The sequence below is a fragment of the Lingula anatina genome, chromosome 1, assembly GCF_051362555.1.
Source record: "Lingula anatina isolate TDL-2025a chromosome 1, LinAna3.0, whole genome shotgun sequence".
Classification (NCBI taxonomy): Eukaryota; Metazoa; Brachiopoda; class Lingulata; order Lingulida; family Lingulidae; genus Lingula; species Lingula anatina.
The window spans coordinates 4124299-4144927 of NC_141767.1; the positions used below are offsets into that span (position 1 = coordinate 4124299).

The 20629-nt window shown below is 34.8% G+C and overlaps 2 protein-coding genes across 8 annotated transcripts in view; one reads left to right on the forward strand and one right to left on the reverse strand.

Annotated features, from left to right (window-relative positions):
* Nucleotides 1–1248: 1248 nt before the first annotated feature.
* LOC106170224 (pre-mRNA-splicing factor SYF2) lies at nt 1249–4084 on the forward strand. Its single transcript, XM_013550007.3, has 7 exons — nt 1249–1378; nt 1654–1740; nt 1993–2118; nt 2734–2851; nt 2987–3077; nt 3331–3429; nt 3637–4084. Exons 1-7 carry the CDS (start codon nt 1367–1369, stop codon nt 3800–3802), a joined length of 699 nt encoding a protein of 232 aa, XP_013405461.2. The 5' UTR covers nt 1249–1366; the 3' UTR covers nt 3803–4084.
* A 397-nt stretch (nt 4085–4481) lies between these two features.
* LOC106170207 (polyphosphoinositide phosphatase) overlaps nt 4482–20629 on the reverse strand; it is a 32149-nt gene continuing 16001 nt past the window's right edge. For 3 of the 7 annotated variants that reach the window (XM_086998794.1, XM_086998795.1, XM_086998791.1), the window contains 18 exons: nt 15342–15442; nt 14960–15122; nt 14542–14639; nt 14131–14264; nt 13748–13864; nt 13400–13535; nt 12903–12961; nt 12436–12602; nt 10151–10292; nt 9531–9596; nt 9121–9179; nt 8713–8857; nt 8363–8428; nt 7096–7176; nt 5911–6082; nt 5551–5630; nt 5325–5396; nt 4482–5046 (listed from right to left, as the gene is read on the reverse strand). In XM_086998794.1, the coding sequence (XP_086854920.1) occupies nt 4869–5046; nt 5325–5396; nt 5551–5630; nt 5911–6082; nt 7096–7176; nt 8363–8428; nt 8713–8857; nt 9121–9179; nt 9531–9596; nt 10151–10292; nt 12436–12602; nt 12903–12961; nt 13400–13535; nt 13748–13864; nt 14131–14264; nt 14542–14639; nt 14960–15122; nt 15342–15442 (2036 nt within the window). In that variant the 3' untranslated portion in view covers nt 4482–4868. Of the gene's footprint in view, nt 5047–5324; nt 5397–5550; nt 5631–5910; nt 6083–7095; nt 7177–7631; nt 7713–7858; nt 7922–8362; nt 8429–8712; nt 8858–9120; nt 9180–9530; nt 9597–10150; nt 10293–12435; nt 12603–12902; nt 12962–13399; nt 13536–13747; nt 13865–14130; nt 14265–14541; nt 14640–14959; nt 15123–15341; nt 15443–20629 lie in introns of all 7 variants that reach the window. The other 4 variants (XM_086998792.1, XM_086998793.1, XM_086998798.1 and 1 more) reach the window with 4 other exon arrangements.

A 20629-nucleotide genomic window follows, 5' to 3' on the forward strand; every position in this document is an offset into this window, starting at 1 on the left:
TAGGCTTTACGAGTCAAACGATTTAAAAGCAAATCACATAATTTAAAGACCAAGGGTATTTAATTGTTATTTATTATTTTTTTTCACGTGTGTTGAAGTTTTGAATATCATGCTACAAGTAAATTTAACAATGCATGGCGGCTGAAGTACAGTAATCAGTGGGGGTCATGTCGATACTCCCCCGCACCGATACTTCCCCGCACCAATAATCCCCCTTAGTAAATTTCTGTGTATTATGCAAATCGATACGACCCCACACCGATAGATCCCCGCATCGATACATCCCCAGTAAAATTGCCGATGTAAAATTGCCGCTACTCCCCCACTCCGATACTTCCCCACTTCCCGCATCGATACTGCGGGGAAGTATTGGTACGGGGGAGCATCGGTGAGGGGAAGTATTGGTGCGGGGATGTACCGGTGCGGGGCAGTATCGGTGCGGGGACGTATAGGGATGTAATCAATGTATCCTCGTCGATGGGGCAGTTGACAGTGGAAAACACGGTTGGCACAATTAGTAGTTTTAAAATAGTGGCAAAGTAGGTCTAAATGGCCAGGTGTGGGACTAGGGCGAAGAGAAATAGAAGGTAAAGGCTAAAATGCATTTTAAAAATAATTAAGAAAAAGAGTACCGCTGGGGGTTCGTCCTGGTACATAGGGTCCCTCAGTACGGTTCCCAGGGCTCTTTTTTTTTTTTTTTTTTTTTTTTGGGGGGGGGGGGGGGCGGGGGCGATGTGTAATAGGGGGAAAGTTATTTGCATTTTGACATAAAATGAAAAAAAAAAAGACTTTTATTTATTTTTATAAAGCAACCAAACGAAATTTTTTTTATTTCCTGACGAAGTGAAAATCAGTTTGTCACCGCCTACAGCGGTTTTTTGGCCTCATTATCCTAATGAAAAATGTCCAAACAGAACGTAAAATTGTTAGAAATAAAATCAAAATGAACTAGACTGAGAGGCGACTGTACCCAAAAATAATAAGACCATTTTGAATTTGTTTATCAGACGACCAATTTAACATTTGTCAGGCTGCCTCTACCCCTACCCTTCCCCCACCGCTCTTAAGGCTGCTGAATCTAGGCCCTACTAGATACTCTCCCCTCTCCGGCATGGAGCCGGGCGTGCGGCGTTTATCGAGTTTATCTCCGTTAAGATTATCATTTAGTCATTATTCTCATAAACCCCAAGTTTTTCAAGTGACAACAATTAATTAAACAGATTTCAACAAAAGGAAAACAATTTTTTGAAGAGACATTTATTCCGATAAACGTGAGACGACGCAATCTAGTTTCGTTTGTTCTTTGCGTACAGCTAGCACAATCAGCAGGGCGAGCTTCTGTAAAAAGAGATCTGAAAACGAGACAATGTCTACACAGGTACGTATTGTAGAAACTTTGTTAAAATAAAATGACAAATTTCACCAATTTTCAAAATATTTTATGTAAGAATGTGCTGTATAAAGTTAAATGAATATTATATCTATGGGAAATGAGAAATAGATGTGGTATGTTTACCTTATTTATAGTGAAACAAGAGTAGGCTTTGGAAGTTCTTGAAACTGGCTGTTTTGTGTTAACTCTAGTTGAAACGTAATGGGGTCATGTCAAAAATAATAATTAACAGTTGTTTGTGCTGTTTATCTTTTTTTAAGGATCCAGAAGCAGGCACTTCATCAACAAGTGGAGCATCTAGCAGAGAAGACAGACTCAAAAGACTTAAAGAACTGCATTTGAGAAGGGTAAGTAAGCAATTCTAAGTCTTGTAAATTAATAATAATTAGCGTACATGTGAATATAAAATCTCGTAACAGATGTAGTCGTAACAAGCCTTGGAACTTAACCATGTACATGCAGTTTGTGAAAAGGAGAGAAATGCTAGTGACGTCAACAGTTTTAATACAGACTTTCTGGTGAACACTTCATTTTCAAACAGCTGTCAATCGATGTATTTTATTAGTTTATTCATAGCTTTAGAAATCAATATTTTTTAGAATGAAGCAAGAAAACTTAACCACCAAGAAGTAGTAGAAGAGGACAGGAGAAAGAAACTTCCCACAAATTGGGAAGCTAAGAGAAAGAGGGTGGAATGGGAGGAGGAAGAGGAAAAGAAAAGACAAGTAGGATATAATATTTCCCTAATCATACGTCAACCCTCTACCTTACCTGCCATTAGGGTTAACATCAGTCACAAATTCATAATGTACTTAAATGTACCATGCTCTTTAATACAATCTAAGGCAAAAATCTGAAACATGTGACAATACATACAAAGATAATTTTATTAATTATTAAATTTTTACACATAAGGTTTAAACAATACATTTTTCATAAATCAATAAAGTAATTAAATATAAAATAAAAATTTACATTTTACTACTCTACATTATTGAGCTTAAATATTTACGGTATGACATGTATGCATTTGTGTAACAAGATGCGTCACCCACTGTATGCTTTATACGAGTATGATTATTGAGGTATATACTTTCCTCTATTTGAACTAGCTTATGTATATGGAAGCATCAGGTGAAGCATGGTGCGCACTGAAGTATATTTAAATACAAGCAAGTGCACACCCCTTGTGAATGATGTACGAGTGTGATTTTCCTTTTTATCAAAGCACAACTTGTGGGATAAATTAGGGTGACCATGTATTGAAGTTAAGCACTTGCCCTGGGAGAGGCTGGGACAACTGTTTCTAGTACTGTTATAAATTGCTGTCCTTATTCCAGGAATGTGAGGCAAAAGGAGAGGACTATGACAGGGTGAAGTTACTGGATGTGGGGGCGGATGAAGCTGAGAGGTGGGAGAGGAAAAAGAAGAAGAAAAACCCTGATCCTGGTTTTTCAGGTAAGTTTTGAATGAAATGATTAACAGACATTTTGCAGAAGGAATTTAGTTTCTTTAATGTAAAATGTAGAATATTTTTAATTGGTTGAGTTTAATTGACTTGTTTATTGAACTTTGAACTTTTGTTTTCCTCAGATTATGAAGCTGCCACACACAGACAGTATCAGAGGCTGACAAAACAGTTGAAGCCAGATATGAATGATTATGAGAGGAAGAAGGAAAAAATGTAAGATATAAAATGATTTTGAATTGGAGTAATTAGAGTGAAAGTTGCCTGGTAAAGGTGACATTTTCAAAACTTTTTAAACATAAGCAAAAGAGGTGTGTTTGTGTGTGCATGTGTGAGAATGATCGAAGTATTTCACAGTATGATTTCATCTAATACTGATAAACAAACTATAAGATGATAATTATAAACATTTGCTTGTTCTCTATTTTTGAAAGTGGAAGACTGTAATATGAATGTATTGTTCCCATAGGGGTGAGGAATTCTATGCTGACACCAGTACTCTGATCACATCACAACCAACTGACAGCAAGGAAGCCATTGACAGGATGGTGGAAGATGTGGAGAAACAGTAAGTTAGACTTTGACATCAGTTTATGTTGGTCACGGTAATGGTGACCTTTTTTTACGGTTGGTTTAAAATTGGTTACTCTTATTCCGTTTTATATCTGCAACTTTTATTGTCTGTTTAAGGAAATCTAGGGTGTTAATACAATGAAGACAAAGGTCTTTTCATATTTTTCATGCTTAATTTTGTATAAAATCATCTTTATTCCAGAATTGAAGAGAGGTCTAAATATAGCAGAAGGAGAGCACATGATGAAGATGCAGATATTGACTACATTAACGACCGTAATGCAAAATTCAACAAGAAACTGGAGAGATTTTATGGACAATATACCACGGAAATTAAGCAAAACTTGGAGAGAGGAACAGCTGTATAGTTGAAGAGATTAACCTTTGTATAGAAGTGTGACTTGCAGGACTTAATTATCTTCATTTTAATGATTAAAATATTTTTTTAGTTTTTGCACATTCATTAAAATGTGCCAAGTTCAAATACATTGGGTGGACCACAAATGCATATTGTAAAAAATAAAATAACTGTAGTAGTTCAGCATGTTCTATTTTATCATGTATCATATTTGAAGACATTTTGCATTACATTTACATAATCATAAAATGAAACATGAATGTATGAAAAATAAATAGAATTTGAAAATGCATTTAGCAGGTTTGTTAATTTATTTTGATATGTAAGCCTCCTTGAAATGGTGAATTGTTTCTTTTCTAATTTATTTCATATTTTAAAGCTGCAAGATGTCGTGGGCATTACCTTGGCTGAGAAGGTAGTACTGACATTATGTAGGCTTCATATAAACTTATTTATGCAGTTTTATTGTCTTTAGATCTGAACTGGAAAATATAAGTTTTGCAGAATAGAAATATGATTAGGGAATTTTTAGCATATGAAGGATACCTTTAGCAGAATTTCTGGGATAGATTGTATTTTATAAATGCGAGAATTAATTACTTCAATTTCTTGTCTGTAATGAACAATCTCACAGCGAAAGGCATTTGGGCACCCAAACTGCTGAGCAATTGAAGACGCCAACACTGCAATAAGGAAGTTAATTGGAAATGTTTTTTTTATTATTTCTGTTTAGATTTTACAGTTTAAACTACAATACTTCCATTTAACATTTATGTTGTTTATATCTAAGTAAACAACATTATCACATTAAATTCACATTTAATACAAGCACCATAAATTAATCAAATGTTTCTTTATAAATTAATAAAAGTTAGAACCCCTCTGTTTGTACGAGCAGCACTTAGACTGTTTAGATTGATAAGATCCATAAGCAGCAATTCCTGTAAACTGCAGCATTTCTATCACAGTTCAAATCCAATACTGATATAGTTAGTTAGTAATAGGTGCCCTCCCTTAGCATCCTCATCCACAAACACATGAAAGTGACAACTGTTCCTAACAAATTCTTTGTTTTATCATCGATAGAGAAAGCTGACATATTCCTGGTACTTCTTCAAGCTTGCTATACTAGGGGTCTGAGCCCCTTCCTTCCCCACCCTGACACAGTTGGTGTAAACCTCCCTGGAGTACCTGCTGATGCAAGGTGGTGTCACTTCCTTGGAACTGTCCAATGTGAAGATGCTTCTTCTGATTCTGATGAAGGAGTAAAAGGAAATCAATAGCAAGTAGTAACAAGTTGAGTTGCTAGAAATGGTGCTATAGACAGTTAAAATGACACTAAGCTTAAAGCTGAAGTTACAACATTAAAAACCCTTTTTGGTATGTAATACTTCTGATATGGTACTGGGACCCATATCTCGAGGTTCACGCTACACTGGTACGATATGGATATATGGAAATATGTTCAGATATGGATATTACATATCTTCAAATAAACAAATAAACAGTTACATTTAGTATCTAAAACTTACAGTGTTGTACTTGCACGTGCACCGTCCTCGTAATCCAAATTGTTGGATGCATTCTCGCCAATCTGAACGTACCTGGAGATTAAAAAGAAAACTTAATACTTTTTCACAAACTTTAAAAGATGATTTTAACTTGTTTAACTGTGAATCGATTGCATAAAAGTTATAGTTATCATTTTAAAAGGAAGTTGTATTATAACAAACAAAAGAAGAAAAATAGCAGACTTGCCTTTTATAAACGCTCTTGTCTGTTTTTGTCAGGTCTGTAATCTCCACTCCATAGGTTTCTTCCATTGTTGGGAAAATGCTCTAAAATATGACAAAAATATCTGTGATCAGAACAATAGAAAGCCATCAGAATCTGGTATTAATTTGGTTCCAGTTTTTATAACCCTTTCATATCTATCAAATTGTAACCTTGCTTCCCTGAAATCCAAAAAGGCAAAACTGTCTGCTTATGAAAGTTACAGGGTATCTAGAAAATAAGATTACCTTCAAATGAAACAAAACTTGTATATAATAATAAATAATCAGATTATTATCATTATATTCATCACACTAATTCTTGCCCTTTCTATCCGACATTTACCTGAAAAGAGATGTATTTTGACTTGCTGGCCATACCGATGCTTTCATCAGAGTCTGAGCTCTCTACATCTCCCTCTATACTGGCTTCTTCACCGTCTTCTTCGCTGTCTGAGGACTGTGTGGACATTGTGGAATCCTTGCCAGATATGTTTGGGTTTGGATCTATGGCAGTGCTTTTAAGAGAAAAAAGCAATGCAGTGCAAAAGATAATTATGCACAATATATATATATATATATATATATATATATATATATATATATATATATATAAAGACTTTTAAAAAGCATACATTTAGGTCTTCATATTTCATATGATTACAAAAATATAAACAAAGAAAAGATTAAAGATTAAATGAATTTCTAAGTCCCTGATAATCTTTTCTGGGTATTTTTCAACTAAAGAACAAAACTTAGTAAAGTCAATGACTTCTTAAAATGGATGACATGCAGCTTTATGATGGTGTTAATTCAACACTCTTACTATATATATCCAAGTTCATCAGATTAGTTTATTACCTCCGCCAAGGAGGTTATGTTTTCACCCCTGTTTGTTTGTCATCAACATAACTCAAAAAGTTATGGATCGATTTGGATGAAATTTTCAGGAACTGTCAGAAGTGGGCCAAGGAAGAGATGATTAGTTTTTGGTGGTGATCCGAATCAATAATCAATCAATAATCAATAATAATAAAAAATTGTTGCCTTGGTGGAGGTCTGCGCTCTTGGAGTGCTTTTCCAGTTAAAAAATGGACTTCATATAACTGCAGGGTATAGAGTGTACAAGCTGCAGGTTTTATCAATACTTATCGTGTTCAAGCATAGTGATACAGTGTAAATCTATATTGTTATTTATTATATTATTGTTAGGAGTGAAATAAACCAAATTACTGCATTCCAACTGTAGTATTAAGTGCTCCGTTGTAAAATCATTAATTTAAAATAGAAATTTAAAGATTTGGCATTATTTTTCTTTATTAATCCACTGTCTATACATAATAATACCAAAACCCTGTAAATAATGCAATATTTTGACATAGAAATAAAGGTACAGGTGAAAAAGTCTTAAATATAAAACTACATAATACAAGAGACTATACTGTCATGAAAAAAGTATAAACCAAGGAAGCTTTGTAGGGGAAATAAAGCAAGCTTGTCTGTTAGTACATTAAATAACCAACACACCAACCTTTGAATTAATACTGATGACTCTTGCCTGGTCAAGGATGAGTTTTTTGAAGAATGACGGTTTTGGTAAGACAGAGCAAGCCTACAACACAAATACCAAGCAAACACAGCGTGCAAACTTAAAAATGTAGTAGATGTGGATGCTGTAGCACAGATCAAACTTTCACAACTTTTAAACTTTATCTTGCCAAAACTGTAAATATTAACATTATATGCTTATATTTTTGAGGTGTGATCAGAAAGTTTGTTTTTGCCGTAAAATTAACCATTTCCAATTACACAGTCCATGCCAACTCCGCTAGGAATTTCTGTCACAAGAGAACTTAAATTAAGCCCAAAAATTGATCCCAACTTTCAGACCTAATTATCAGGCCAAGTCCTTTTGTGACTCTCATCCACATCTTCACCAAGCACTTACCACCAGAAGTTTCAGGAAAGGTAATTTTTTCAGGATAAAAGCATATTGTGGGAAAATCATCATCTTTTTCATCACAAAGGAAAAGCCCTATTCGAAAAGTTCAGCCATGTTTGTCTTACCACTCCAATTGTTTAGAGCCCAAGAAAAAGTATATAAACTTGAGTAGTAAGGAACTGGTTTGAACAGGGCCTGCTATCTTTCTGGAATATACAGACAAACAAGGCCCCTACCCTCACTAATTGTTATCAAATTTTGGACTGTCAGTGCAGGTGTCAAAAGGGAAAGGGGTTTGAAGTGAAAATGTTTTTATAAAAAGCAAGACAATAAATAACACAACCCAATTCACCTAATCTTTTCTGCCAAAGTTAAAGATAAATCCCTGAAACCACTGATTCGTAAGTTTATATAACTTAAAGAGAAGAAAAGGAAAATATATCTACAGTTATTGTGTGTACTTCTAAGACCAACTAATCTACTTATTCAATAACAGACTGACAAGGTGAAATAGCAAAATAAAAAAATAACCACACAAAAATGTATAACACAACAAATCAACCTTCATTTTAGTTAAACAAACACCACTATTAAACATAAATACCAAACATAAAAATAAAAATATGAATTAAGATATTCCACTTATGCTCAGAATTTGAAACCTTGTTACGTCCCACAATTAATGATTGCTTTTCATTTCAGCCTCTTTACGGTAAGACATTTAAAATATATTCCAAAATAAATTGAAAATACAATTGATTTTGGGATCTTAATTGTGTGTAAGGTTCATAAATTCTGTCCACAAGATAGCAAAAAAGAACAATATACTAATTCCAAATTCTTTTTATAAACATACCTCCTGGAAGGGGCAACTCTGACAGCAAAGGGACTGAAGTTCTGGTTGGTCTTTGGCATGAAATTTCTTTAAAAAATCATTGTTTTCAAGTTCATATTACTGTTTTAACTGTACATGCATCATACTTACAAAATAGCAAAGCTGGTACAGTAAAACTAAATTAAATTTAGTGCGTACAGTATGCTAAATATTGTCTACATAACACTTTCCTTATACAAGCTGGTACAAAACTGTATAATATGTGAACTGTTAAAGAAATCTTTCAGAACGTTGTCTATGCTTATTCAGATACAATGTGACCAATTCTGATCAATGTAAAGATATACCATTCTTTATATCTTAAGTATTACCTTATGGAGTCAGGCATATGAAAAGCAAATAAGTCATCCAGTCTAGTCAATTCAAATGGCCTGTAGTACTCAAAATAGGAGTTAATTCTTTCATCACTCTTGTGGCTCCTGATGACAATTTGTTTTCCTTCTATGCCTTTGGATTCTGAAACACATTATTACATATATCTCAAAATGTCACCATACTTAATGACAACACAAACCATATGTGTCGAAATTTCTAGAAAATCAGGGTTGTTAGTCATTCCTGTTTATTCTACATATTTTAACACCAATATTGTTATTTTACAGGTTGTATTGGAAATAATACTATACACAATATTAGTAGCACTGCAGCACTGGAAACAATGATTTGAGAAAAGCCCAAGAAAAAGTAGAGGATTTCAAAATATAATGCTTTAATCATACCTTCATCATAAGGCAAGGGAAGGCAATCTCTGACTGGTTTCTCCCACCACTGAGAATAACTGGGGATGGCAATTGTAAATTAATGTTAATAAAAAATAACAATCTATTTGAGAAAATATTATGACTTTTTTTTAACAAGATAGCATTTTGTCAAAGTAACACCTTTTATCAGAGTGCAGAACAAATATTCAATTTATCATTTTATGAATTGTTCTTTAGACATATCAAACAGATCAACTGAAACCTGTTTATAAATTACATACCCTTTACCAAGAAGCAATGATATTTTGAAAAACTAAATCATGGGTCTACATGTTCTTAATATAATTATTCTTTAGGTATTACATGTACCTTCATCATTACAACAGTATGTGCATCAATCACTTAATCGCAGCAAACAAACAACAAACCTTTTGTTCAATTTTGAATTCATCATCAAAATGGACCCAGAGCCCTCCTGATCTAAAACATCTAGGCTACAAAGATACATGACAATACAAAACAAGCTGAACCATCAAGTCAAGGGTTATTTCTCAATATGTGCCAGTGGCCAAAGAGCTGCTACCTCTATCCATACTAGTGGTAATTATTCTATCTGGTAGTAAAATGTCAAGATCTTAAAATTATTTTGCCATATTTAAGACTGTGAAAGTCCACATTAAAAAAAGTTCATAGCTATTGAGATAATAACCCTCACTTGTTATGTTTCAAGCCAGCAATATACTCCACACTGCGCTACATTAGAAATAGCCCGTGCAAGTGAAAGCTTAGTGAAATACATCAAAATAAAGCACCTGTGATGCATTAATAATAATAATATCATCTCAAAACACAGCAATTATGCAAAGCGACAGTGTAAAATCAAATGCATTAATGCAGACATATGAATTTAAATAAATGAATAGCCCCTCAGCCGAGATTACTTCCCACAAGATGTTTCAGGACACACATACACCCAAGCTCAAAACCATAATTGGAGTGTATAAAAAATAAAAAATAATAGTTTTTTTAAATTTTTAATCTGCTGTACCTGCGTTGATTTTTAGGAAATCTCCCCATGGCCAGACAGTTGTGAAGGTAATAGTCAGTGGACAGGTCCCAAATTGCTGCATGTCCTTTCTGTGGTTGAAAAACCCCCAGAAATACATTGATAGCATTCTGTTTTTCATTGTCTGTTACAAATAGAAAAATATTTATAACTAGAGGATCAGAGAGGCGATACCGCCTCCGAATATTGTACCACCAGCTGGAGCAAGAGCATTCGTATAGACCCCCACATATACAAAATAAGGAACACAGCCACCAGTCTTGTGCTTGACAAGCTGTAAAAATGCAATCAACAAGAATTTTCAAAATATGCAAAAAATATATATATTACTAAAAATGGTACAATCAAAGTTAAGTTCATCGTAAGGTAGGTCAAAGGTCAATTCCAAGGTCACAGTAAATTGCCAGTATATGACTTCCTATTCAACTTCAATAGTAACTATGGGCCTATCTCTGCCAGGTTTGGAGTTAAAAGAGAAAGAAATTAGCAGAGTTCAGTTCATGATAATAAGTAGGTCAAAGGTCAATTTCAAGGTCACACTTAGATTGCCAGTATATGACTTCCTATTCACGTTCAATAGTAACTATGGACCTATCTCTGCCAGTTTTGGAGATAAAGGGGAAGCAAAATATGCAAAGTTCAGTTCATGGTGAAAAGTAGGTCAAAGGTCAATTTTAAGGTCACTTTTAGATTGCCAGTATATGTCTTCCTATTCAACTTCAATAGAGACTATGGACCTATCTCTGCCAGTTTTGGAGATAAAAGGGAATCAAATTTTGCAAAGTTCAGTTCATGGTGAAAAGTAGGTCAAAGGTCAATTTTAAGGTCACATGTAGATTGCCAGTATATGACTTCCTATTCAACTTCAATAGAGACTATGGACCTATCTCTGCCAGTTTTGGAGATAAAAGGGAAGCAAAATTTGCAAAGTTCAGTTCATGGTGAAAAGTAGGTCAAAGGTCAATTTTAAGGTCACATTTAGATTGCCAGTATATGTCTTCCTATTCAACTTCAATAGTAACTATGGACCTATCTCTGCCAGTTTTGGAGATATAAGGGACTAAATGTTATAATTTTGGAGTTACCATAATGTGCCATAAATTTCCTACAGAAAAAATTAATTAAAATAAAGAAAAGGTCATTTTGGTCAAAATTCTTGAAATGGGAGGTGCTCTGAAGTTCCAGATGTTCAAATTTGATGAAATAATGTCATTTTTGACCACAAGTTGTCTGCTTTGCCAAGCCTTATGTTTTATTTTTCCGGAGTTCAAAATTTATTATCCATTACCGTACTGCACATTTTGCTTTCACCACCAATATGTACTTTTTAATACAGCGTAACTCGAAAACCGTATGGAATACAAAAAAACGGAGACCACCTCCAGTGTTGGGCTTTACATGCTCTACAAAATGCAAAAAAGAATGGGTGTCTGGCATTAACGGTTCCCGATTTAGAGACAGTTTTCAGTTTCGATATCTTATGGCCGCTAATTCTGTGAAAATGCACCGATTGACCCCAAATTCACGGAGATGAAAGATGACCTGAAGGGTAACACTTTCCATTAATATTATTAGTTAAGTCTGTGTGGTGTCTGAATAAGACCGCAAATAATTTTTTTTTCAGCAAGAATTTTGTTTTTTTGAAAATTTTGGCCCATTTGACCTTGAAATAAAGGTCAAAGGTCAAATCCAAGGGCATATTTGAAATCTACACATATGACTTTTGGAAAGCTGTCTGTAGAAATTTTTCCCATAATTCCTTCCGTAGGGGAGATAATTAGCATTTAATTTTGCCATTTTTGGACAAGGGTGCATTGCAATGAGTGCCACACCTAGACCCCAATACCGACAAAGCCCAAATTTTACGTGGAACGAGTTGAGATTATAGGTGACCTAAATCCAAGAGATGGGTATGGAGGCCATTACCGTCTAGGAGGAGAAGCGGTAACGGTGACTTGGCGGCGGAGCCGCAGGAGCCGGCGGAGCCGCAGGAGCCGGCGGAACATACGGGTCGGGACTAAAACCATGTGTACCGCCAGCGCCTACGCTGGTGGTACAATTATATAAACATTTTGATCAAAGTCAAGTTCAAGTGATAGTATAGCTATATGTAAAATAAAACACTTCAAAACCCCTCTCCTCTTTTTCTATTTCAGTATGCATGGGTGTTCTTATATTTACTTAGCAATATGCATCAAATATTTCCATACATAAGCTGAATATTGTTGGAGTTTCGATCCCCCACCCTTTCAATGTGTTTCTCCTACCTGAGAATGTGTTGCTGTAGTATCTGGAGAGTGTGTGCATGATGTCCCTGGAGTGAGAGGTCCATGGGGCAGTCTTCCTGTACGTCTCTATCCTGTGGACGAGCTGGGAACCACCATACTGTAGAGCCAACACATCACCGTGGTCTTCATAAAGCTCCTCAAGCATTCTAGACCAGAGAGAATTAGATTTTACTGTGTGTTTTTCCTTCTCTGCAAATGTGCGTGATAATTCTTATAGCAAAATATTGCTTTTAGAATTCTATGTTATCTATAAAATACTCTTTTGATTTCAATTTCTCATGTGTGTAATAATTCTTATAGCAAAATATTGCTTTTAGAATTCTATGTTATCTATAAAATACTCTTTTGATTTCAATTTCTCATGTGTGTAATATTTCTTATAGCAAAATATCGCTTTTAGAATTCTATGTTATCTATAAAATATTCTTTTGATTTCAATTTCTCACCTGGTGCAGTCAGTGTCAAATTCCAGCTCAGGTTTGTGTATCACTCCCAATGCGTACAACTGAAACAAAATATCAAAAGTAAATTGAGATCCTTTGTAAATATGATGTTAACAGTTTTGATAAATAAGGATTGAAGAGTTAATTAAATTAATTAATATACAATGTTTTGTGATATTTCCAGCAAAAATTATCCATAAATAAGACATAAGTACATGTTATTCATCAGTTACTGTTAGTGTCTGAGCAGTAGTCATACAAGTGAGCTAGCCCAGCTGGTCAGGTGCCCTTGCCTTTAGGGTGCATACGTAGTTGCTGCTTTCAGCAGTTAGTCATCAGTCTTCAGTGCTGTCTAGCAGCCAGGGAAAACTAAAAACTTCCACATATCTATGGTGTTCAAAAAGTATCAATGCTATCAAAGCTAAAAGTTAATTAAACTGAACAACAATCACAATTTTTACAAATTACAGGCATTTGGTGTAAAAATAATTACAGCCTACCTGATATGCTAGTGCACATTTCCCAATTGCAAACTGTGCTGTGTTGGTTCTGTCCAGACAGTCCACACAGTTGGTCCTAACCACCCCTGTCTGCCGCATCCCCTGTTCATCTCTATATCCCTGGAGACTCTTCCACCTGTAGACAAATAAAGTCTTAAATAGATATACAAATACATAAATGAATAAATCCTTCGACCCAAGGCAAGATTATGTGTGGTATGTTTTTTGTGAGGCATTAGCAAACTTTGATGCTAACACAGCTTTCTGCTGTATTTATTTATTTATTTAGTTAGTTAATATTGAAGAATTAGTTTCAGGTCATTTACTCTGGTCCATGTTGCTGCCTACCTGAAATCCTGGCTCCACTGGTGACAGTGGAAGTCTGGTTTACTAGAAAATATCCCATTCTTCCGCACACACCACTGGGCTATCTTACCAAGATCATGCATCACATTGGCATTTTTCCTGAAAATATTTTTGATAACATTTTAACCCTCAATTTCACATACTACTACGATTGAAGACTGTATGTATAGAAACAGTTACATTTACTCATATTTATCTATTCAGAATAACTTTTCAATGATAGACAAATATCTCTTTATAAATTTAAATTTCATATTATATATTATTTTACACCATTTCATAAAAAACTCATGCAAATAAAGGCATCTGTGTGTGTGCACATGTGAGCATGTGTGTGTGTGTGTGTGTGTGTGTGTGTCACATACTTTTTGTTTGCTCTAGCCATGTCAAATCCTATGTGTTCTATTGCATGCTCAGGTGGCAGGAACTGATTCAGGTATTTGATAACCCTGATAAACTCTTCACTTATCAAACTTTCTCGTTTTTTGTTTTCTCTAGTCTGCAATGAAAATTTGTGTTATAGATAATGTAAAATTACCTGTCAATTATTAGTATTTTGGTTTATATTTGTCATATCAAATTGTTTTATTTCATCTAGGATCCAAAATAAATAATAATTAATTATTTTGGATCCTAGATTTCATGTATTAGACACTTTTTAGAGAGAAGATGCCATTAAAACGTCTGAACACCTTGTGGCAGAACAACAGTTTTAATGGTAACTGAAAACTACAGACCTATTAAATTATGTATCGCCTTAAGGTATTCAAACTTACCTTGACAAGGTTAAGGATAATAATTGGGGCCCCATATCGCCTCAGTAACTTATTAAAGTGTTGACCTGGTGCTGTGCCATAGGGGTCAGTGTGGTCAACTGAAATACCAAAGAAGCAATGAAATTATTGAAACAGATGCAACAATATTCAAACAACTGACAGTCATCATTCTAATCATAATAATTCTTAAAAAAACAGATGTATCCTTGTTTTTAAAATGAATTAATCATGTTTCACTTTGAAACATAATGGAAAAAAGATGTAGCAAAATGTATCTTAAAATGATATTCTCAATGACAATCTCCATCCCAATCAAACTATTTCTCTTAAATATGAGAAAAACTAGGCAATAATAAAAGATATATCATAATGCATTTTTCCTGCCCTTTATAAAATTACAAAATAAATCTTGTCTTACTCTGAATAGGGGGCTTTGGCATGACCTTGGATAGATCATGTGACCAGAAAAGTGGAATGGAACCTCGCAATTGCACAAAGGAAGATATCCTGGCTCTTCTTAGGTCTAAAATTGTGGAATCATGCACAATTTGCTCGGTCTCTACCTCATTGGCAACTTCACCCTGAATATAAAGAAAATGTGTACATTCTTCATTTCTACAGAGCATTGTCTTTATAAGTAGCAAACACATTGAAAAGATTTTCTTATTGGTGCCATTCAGTGCCGCTCGGTGAACATTCACATATAATGGAAAATTTGGAAATGATTTAAAATACATATAAATTCAATGATGCAATGAGTTATGTGTGGAACAAACTTACAACTGTAGAAATATTCTTACCATACAATTAACTCCTCTTTTCAAGAACCTGGTCCCTGCCATTCTGGTAGATCTCCTAGCAATCACTGTCAGATAGATATTACGACCATACACTATCACATCTGTTATTTCTGTTAAGTCAGTCTTTAAAATTGTGAAGTAATACAGGTGAAATAATTAAATAACTAGAATATCAGAGAGGCAATACCACCTCCGGGTATTGTACCACCAGCTGGAGTAAGCATATTTGTATCTAAAACAAAAAAAAAAAAAAAAAAGGAAACCACCTCCTTTGTTGTGCTTGACAAGCTCTACAAAATGCAGTAAACAAGAGTTCCCAATTATTTTACTGAAAATTATAATTTATAACAAAGTCATAGGGAAAAAGTAAAATCCAGGGTTGCAGTAAGACTGTGAACATAGGACTTCCCATCCAAGTATATATAGCGCAACATTAATCAAAGCGCAAATGTCAATAAAATGACATTTTCAACTAACAGCTATATGATTCTGTTGTATTGTAAAAACAAAATTTTTGACAGCAAACTAGCCTCAGAGATTCCTCTCAATTCAAGCACACATAAAATGGTCTTTTAAATTAATGTAATACATACCATGGGGCTTATATCACTGGCAGTGATATCAGTGTGTTCTACTCAAAATAGGGGTTTGTTGAAACATTTAAGATTTCTATTGTACGTATAACAAATAATGCAATGCTACCACACCTAGCCCAATATACACGACGCATGTGTCACAGGTCAGGTCCCAATCTAGTCTACTTCTTAAATGGCCCAGACCACATCCCAATTAGGACGTGGCCCATACCATAATTGGGTCTTTGCATTGTTAACAGCTTAATGAGCATGTTAATTGGCCAAGTAATTTACAGGTGAGCTGCCAGTTTGTTTGTATGACAGTATGAAGCAGCATTCAGAACTGAAAATATAACACTGAAAGAAGAGATCAGGGCCCCGTATCTCGAAAGCTTTGCTATGTTGCGCACGTGCGCAAGCGTCTCGATTCCATTACTCGCCCATACTCTTCTCATATAATACACTGTAGCCTCTTATTGATATAGCGATTCGCAATACGCGATGCTTTCGAGATACGGGGCCCAGTTCCTCTCCTTTGTCAGAGGAATTTTGAGAAAATGATTAATAAGTTCTGAATTTCACTGGTTTTCCTAACTTTGCTCTTTAAATGATTGTTTTTGAAGAGAATCTGCCAAGTATTGTTATTAGTTCTCAATTCCAAATGTTTATCACAACTCTGTAGAAGCCCAAAATAATTCTGCGATGCCAGTTAATTGCACTCGACTTTAAAGTGTCCTTCTCATCTCTTTCAAAATTTTGGCCACAGGTAACAATGTCCTGTATGTACACTCCAAACCTTTCGTCACGTGGCCTGACTGGGATAGTTAAAGAAAATGTATGCCCAAAGTCAAATGTGCAGTGTTCATTGGTTGTTTTGAAGTTGTTATCCTGATATCTTGCACACAACTAGGATAGGTATTCTACTTATTCAGAATTGTGAGCAGGAACTCACTTTTTCTTTCTCATAATTTTAAAGGATAAATGGAGAAGTTTGCAAGAAATATAAAATTTTGTATGGTGCACTTCCCACAGATAGTCTGATATGCAGAAATAGATGGCTGTCCTTTATCAACAAGAAAGCTCTTGTAGGTTGTGCTTTCTTTAAATTATGACCACCAGTTGTTGACTTCTCCTAAATAAATTTACAATTAAGTTTCTTAGGCTGTATTCCCAGAGCTTTTAGATCGATATATATACATATTTAAAGCTAAATCAAGGAAACCTTAACTTAAAGGTCATACATATACACCCAACATATATTTAGCCATCAAACGCGTCATACCATTAAACACATCCAGGGTAAAAGCATGTAACATGCTTGGGAGCAAAACGTGCTTAGGAGCTAAATGCATTGAAAAAATGAGACAAAGCAGGCACTAAGAATTGTGTTTAGGAGCTAAATGATGTTTTTACAGTGTACGTTATAATTGTGTACCTGTGTATTTGTATAAAAATAAAACCATTTCAGGTCATTTTAATGCCTTTTCATGCAAGAATGTTGTCTAACAACTGAGTTGATACAATGTTGTTATTTGACGTTGATCCTACTTTCAAATCCAATGTTTATCCAACGTCTTGTCAACGTTGAATTCAACATTGTTTCAACGTTGAAACAAAGTCATTTTGCCCGCTGGGTACTGACTGTGAGCAGTGCAGTGGTTTGCTTACAAACAGAGGGGTGCACATGTTCAAGTAATGCTGGAAAGAATGTTTACTTGATGACAGTATATTTTTGTGCCATTGCGAGTTATGACAGTGTGTCTGCTGTCCATGGGGATGGGAAATGTTTCACCCATTTATTTTGTTCACGGAGTTTTGCAGGCATTTCTTAGTATGGCTGTTAATGGGAAATTATTTGGTGGTTTAAAGCTTCCACTTGTATATCCTTTTCCCTTTGGTGTAGTCAATCACAATATGTAGCTTACTTTATTTATTTGGTTCATATATATTTACACTACTATTCCCTGTTGTTTTTTTCCTCCAACATGGTCACGAGACTATTGTTACGGAGCAAATATGACGTCACTGAAAATGGGTAGTCCATTATTTAGTAATATATATATATACACCTTGTAAATATTTCGATAAATTGCTCTTACTGCATTTTTATTGACTTAATACATACCTACAGGCTTTTTATTTACACCATGTTTGCTCACCAATAAAAAATGCAAACCTGGCCTTTCACAGACTCATAAAATAACCTCGATCAACAAAAGCACAAAAAAATTCTGAGTGTTGTTAACATTATTCAACACTCACTGTTATGGCATGGGGTATAAACCTCTGTCAGACCACTTACAAGTATTGATATACTGAAGACATAAGTAAATGTCTGAAAATATCAGCTTATCGCTACCACTGTATCTTTCAACCCCTTCAAGCACACCGCGCGGCCATTTGTAAACTGAAGGCACTGCAATCTGAATTTGATCGTAAGAAAAATGTTCCTAAATAACAGCTCTTAATTAGCAAAATGAAAAGTTTGCAGCAAAATTGCAGCAATATTTTGCAGGAGTTTGAAAGAAAAAATTTATTCCTGCTAATTTGCAGCCATACTGCAGATATTTGTTGCCATTTTGCAACACAAAAAATGTATTGTCATTGTTATAGTGAGGAAAGACGACAATGGTCTGGAGCTTTCAAACGTTTATTCACCGAATCATTTTTTAAAAAAATTTCACAAGTATTTATACTCTATTTTCCAAAGAATTTTCCATTCTCATGTTACAAAATGCTATTCAATATTTCCTTATTAGGTAATTGCAGTGAGAAGTACTCGTTTTTAATTTAAATATTAAAAATATTATTCGAATTACTCAAGCTTGACCTTGTCCATCTCGAGTTTGCATGAGTTTTACACGTTAGAAAAGTGCAAATCTATTAAAAAATTAACCAATCAAATCAAACTATATGTGACTTTGAAATGTTCCATTTGTTGACACTTAAAGAAATTCAACTTGCACTCAATAACTTCCTATCCTTTTACACATTTGATTCTGTTTTAATTGTTATCTGTACTTATTTTAAGTGTAAGTCATTTGCTTTAAAACATACACCCCTTCTTCAAATGAATTCCTCCTCGAATTCGAAAACTTTACAACATCATTTTTGTTCCTTGCAGAGACACCATGAGTGACCAACAGAAATACGATGTTCAGCAATTCATTGCATTAAAAAATAAATCTATTAATCCAGTAGAATGCCAGGATACATCTAGTCAATCAAAACCTTTAACAGGATCTGGGAAAGGAAAGGTAAGAAATACTTCAAGGAGATAACACACTTGAGAGCAAGAATGAGGGCAGGTGAGGTGAGGATGAATAACTGCACCCTCTTTATTGGTAAAAACTATGTCAAATAAATAATGATGAGGTGTTGCCTTCTATTTCACCTTTGTGGTTTCTAACATGTTAGTCAAAATACTTTTAGATTGTAACTTATAAGCCAAAGATACGTAATGTGTGCTCAAAACTGACAAAATGTTTTTCTTTCTTTCTTTTTTTTTTTTTTTGCAAGTTGCCAGAATTAATTATTTTTTCCAAAATGATGATTGCACTATCGATAAGAGAAAAAAGAACCAAGTAACTGGCTACGAAACAGCAAACAAAACGAAAATAGATGTTAACTGCTCAGTGTTAAGTCTCATCTACCCAGATAACTCACCAAGTTGTGCCAGAGTTATTTCTACCAGGGCTCATACTTCATATCTGAACTTTAGGGACCATTCAGATCGAGAAGAGCTGAGTGGTAGCTAGGCCTCGACCTAAATATGGCTGCAACCTAAATATGGTGGACCTACATTAAAGAAAGATAGCCTTATCCTGTAATGGTCTCTCCATCCATCACACGCCTACCCATGCGTCAAATCTCGACCTGTTGAATTGAGCCGAGGTTTCATGGGGAGGCATGTGAGAGGCGGAGAGACCATTACACGATTAAGCTATCTTCCTTTCATGTAGGTCCACCATATTTAGGTTGCAGCCTAGCTAACACTTGGCTCTTCTCAATCTGAATGGCCATTTATTGAAAGTTAACTACTTTCTCCATTATTTTTTCCAACAGGCCAGATCAAGTGAAGGACTTTCACTGACTAAACAAATAAAAAAGTAATATGAGTTCTACTTTAACAGTGTACATGTATATGAGCTTCATGTATGTGGACGTCGTGTGGGAGATGTAGATTTTGTCAAAGATTTCCCTTACCAAATATCAGACCTGCTGCAAATTTGCAGCAAATATTGCTGCAAACTGTTATTCCTTCTTGCAAATTAGCAGAAATAAAATTTTGCAGGAAAACTCATGCAAACTTGTTGCTGCAAATTTTTGATTTTGCTAAGGCAGGATATTGGTTAATGGTAATACATTCTTGATCAGCAGCATTTTGTTAAGAGCTGTATTGTTCTTGCATGCTTTTTATTGTGCATTATGTGCTAAATGTTTATATTGCCATACCATAACAGATAATTAACAGAAGCTTAAAGAGTAAGGGTTCCGAGTGCGTTTTTTGTCATCTTTAGACACTTAATGAACAAATAAACATAACCCAAGATTGAAAAATAAATCGGTTTCGATTAAGACAATATATCACTAGATTTGTAAAAATACACACCAGAAGACTAATCAATGTGACACAGTACCGGTGGTCTCGTGACCCTCCTTTCTAACCAGCATTCTATGGAGTGTGAGTGCAGGTGTGCACATCAGTTTTTC

Excerpts from the sequence above, each read along its gene's own strand:
- LOC106170224 (XM_013550007.3), top strand. Across the intron at positions 1,741-1,992 it reads AAGAACTGCATTTGAGAAGG|AATGAAGCAAGAAAACTTAA; the intron begins GTAAGTAAGCAA and ends AATATTTTTTAG. Across the intron at positions 2,119-2,733 it reads AAGAGGAAAAGAAAAGACAA|GAATGTGAGGCAAAAGGAGA; the intron begins GTAGGATATAAT and ends TCCTTATTCCAG.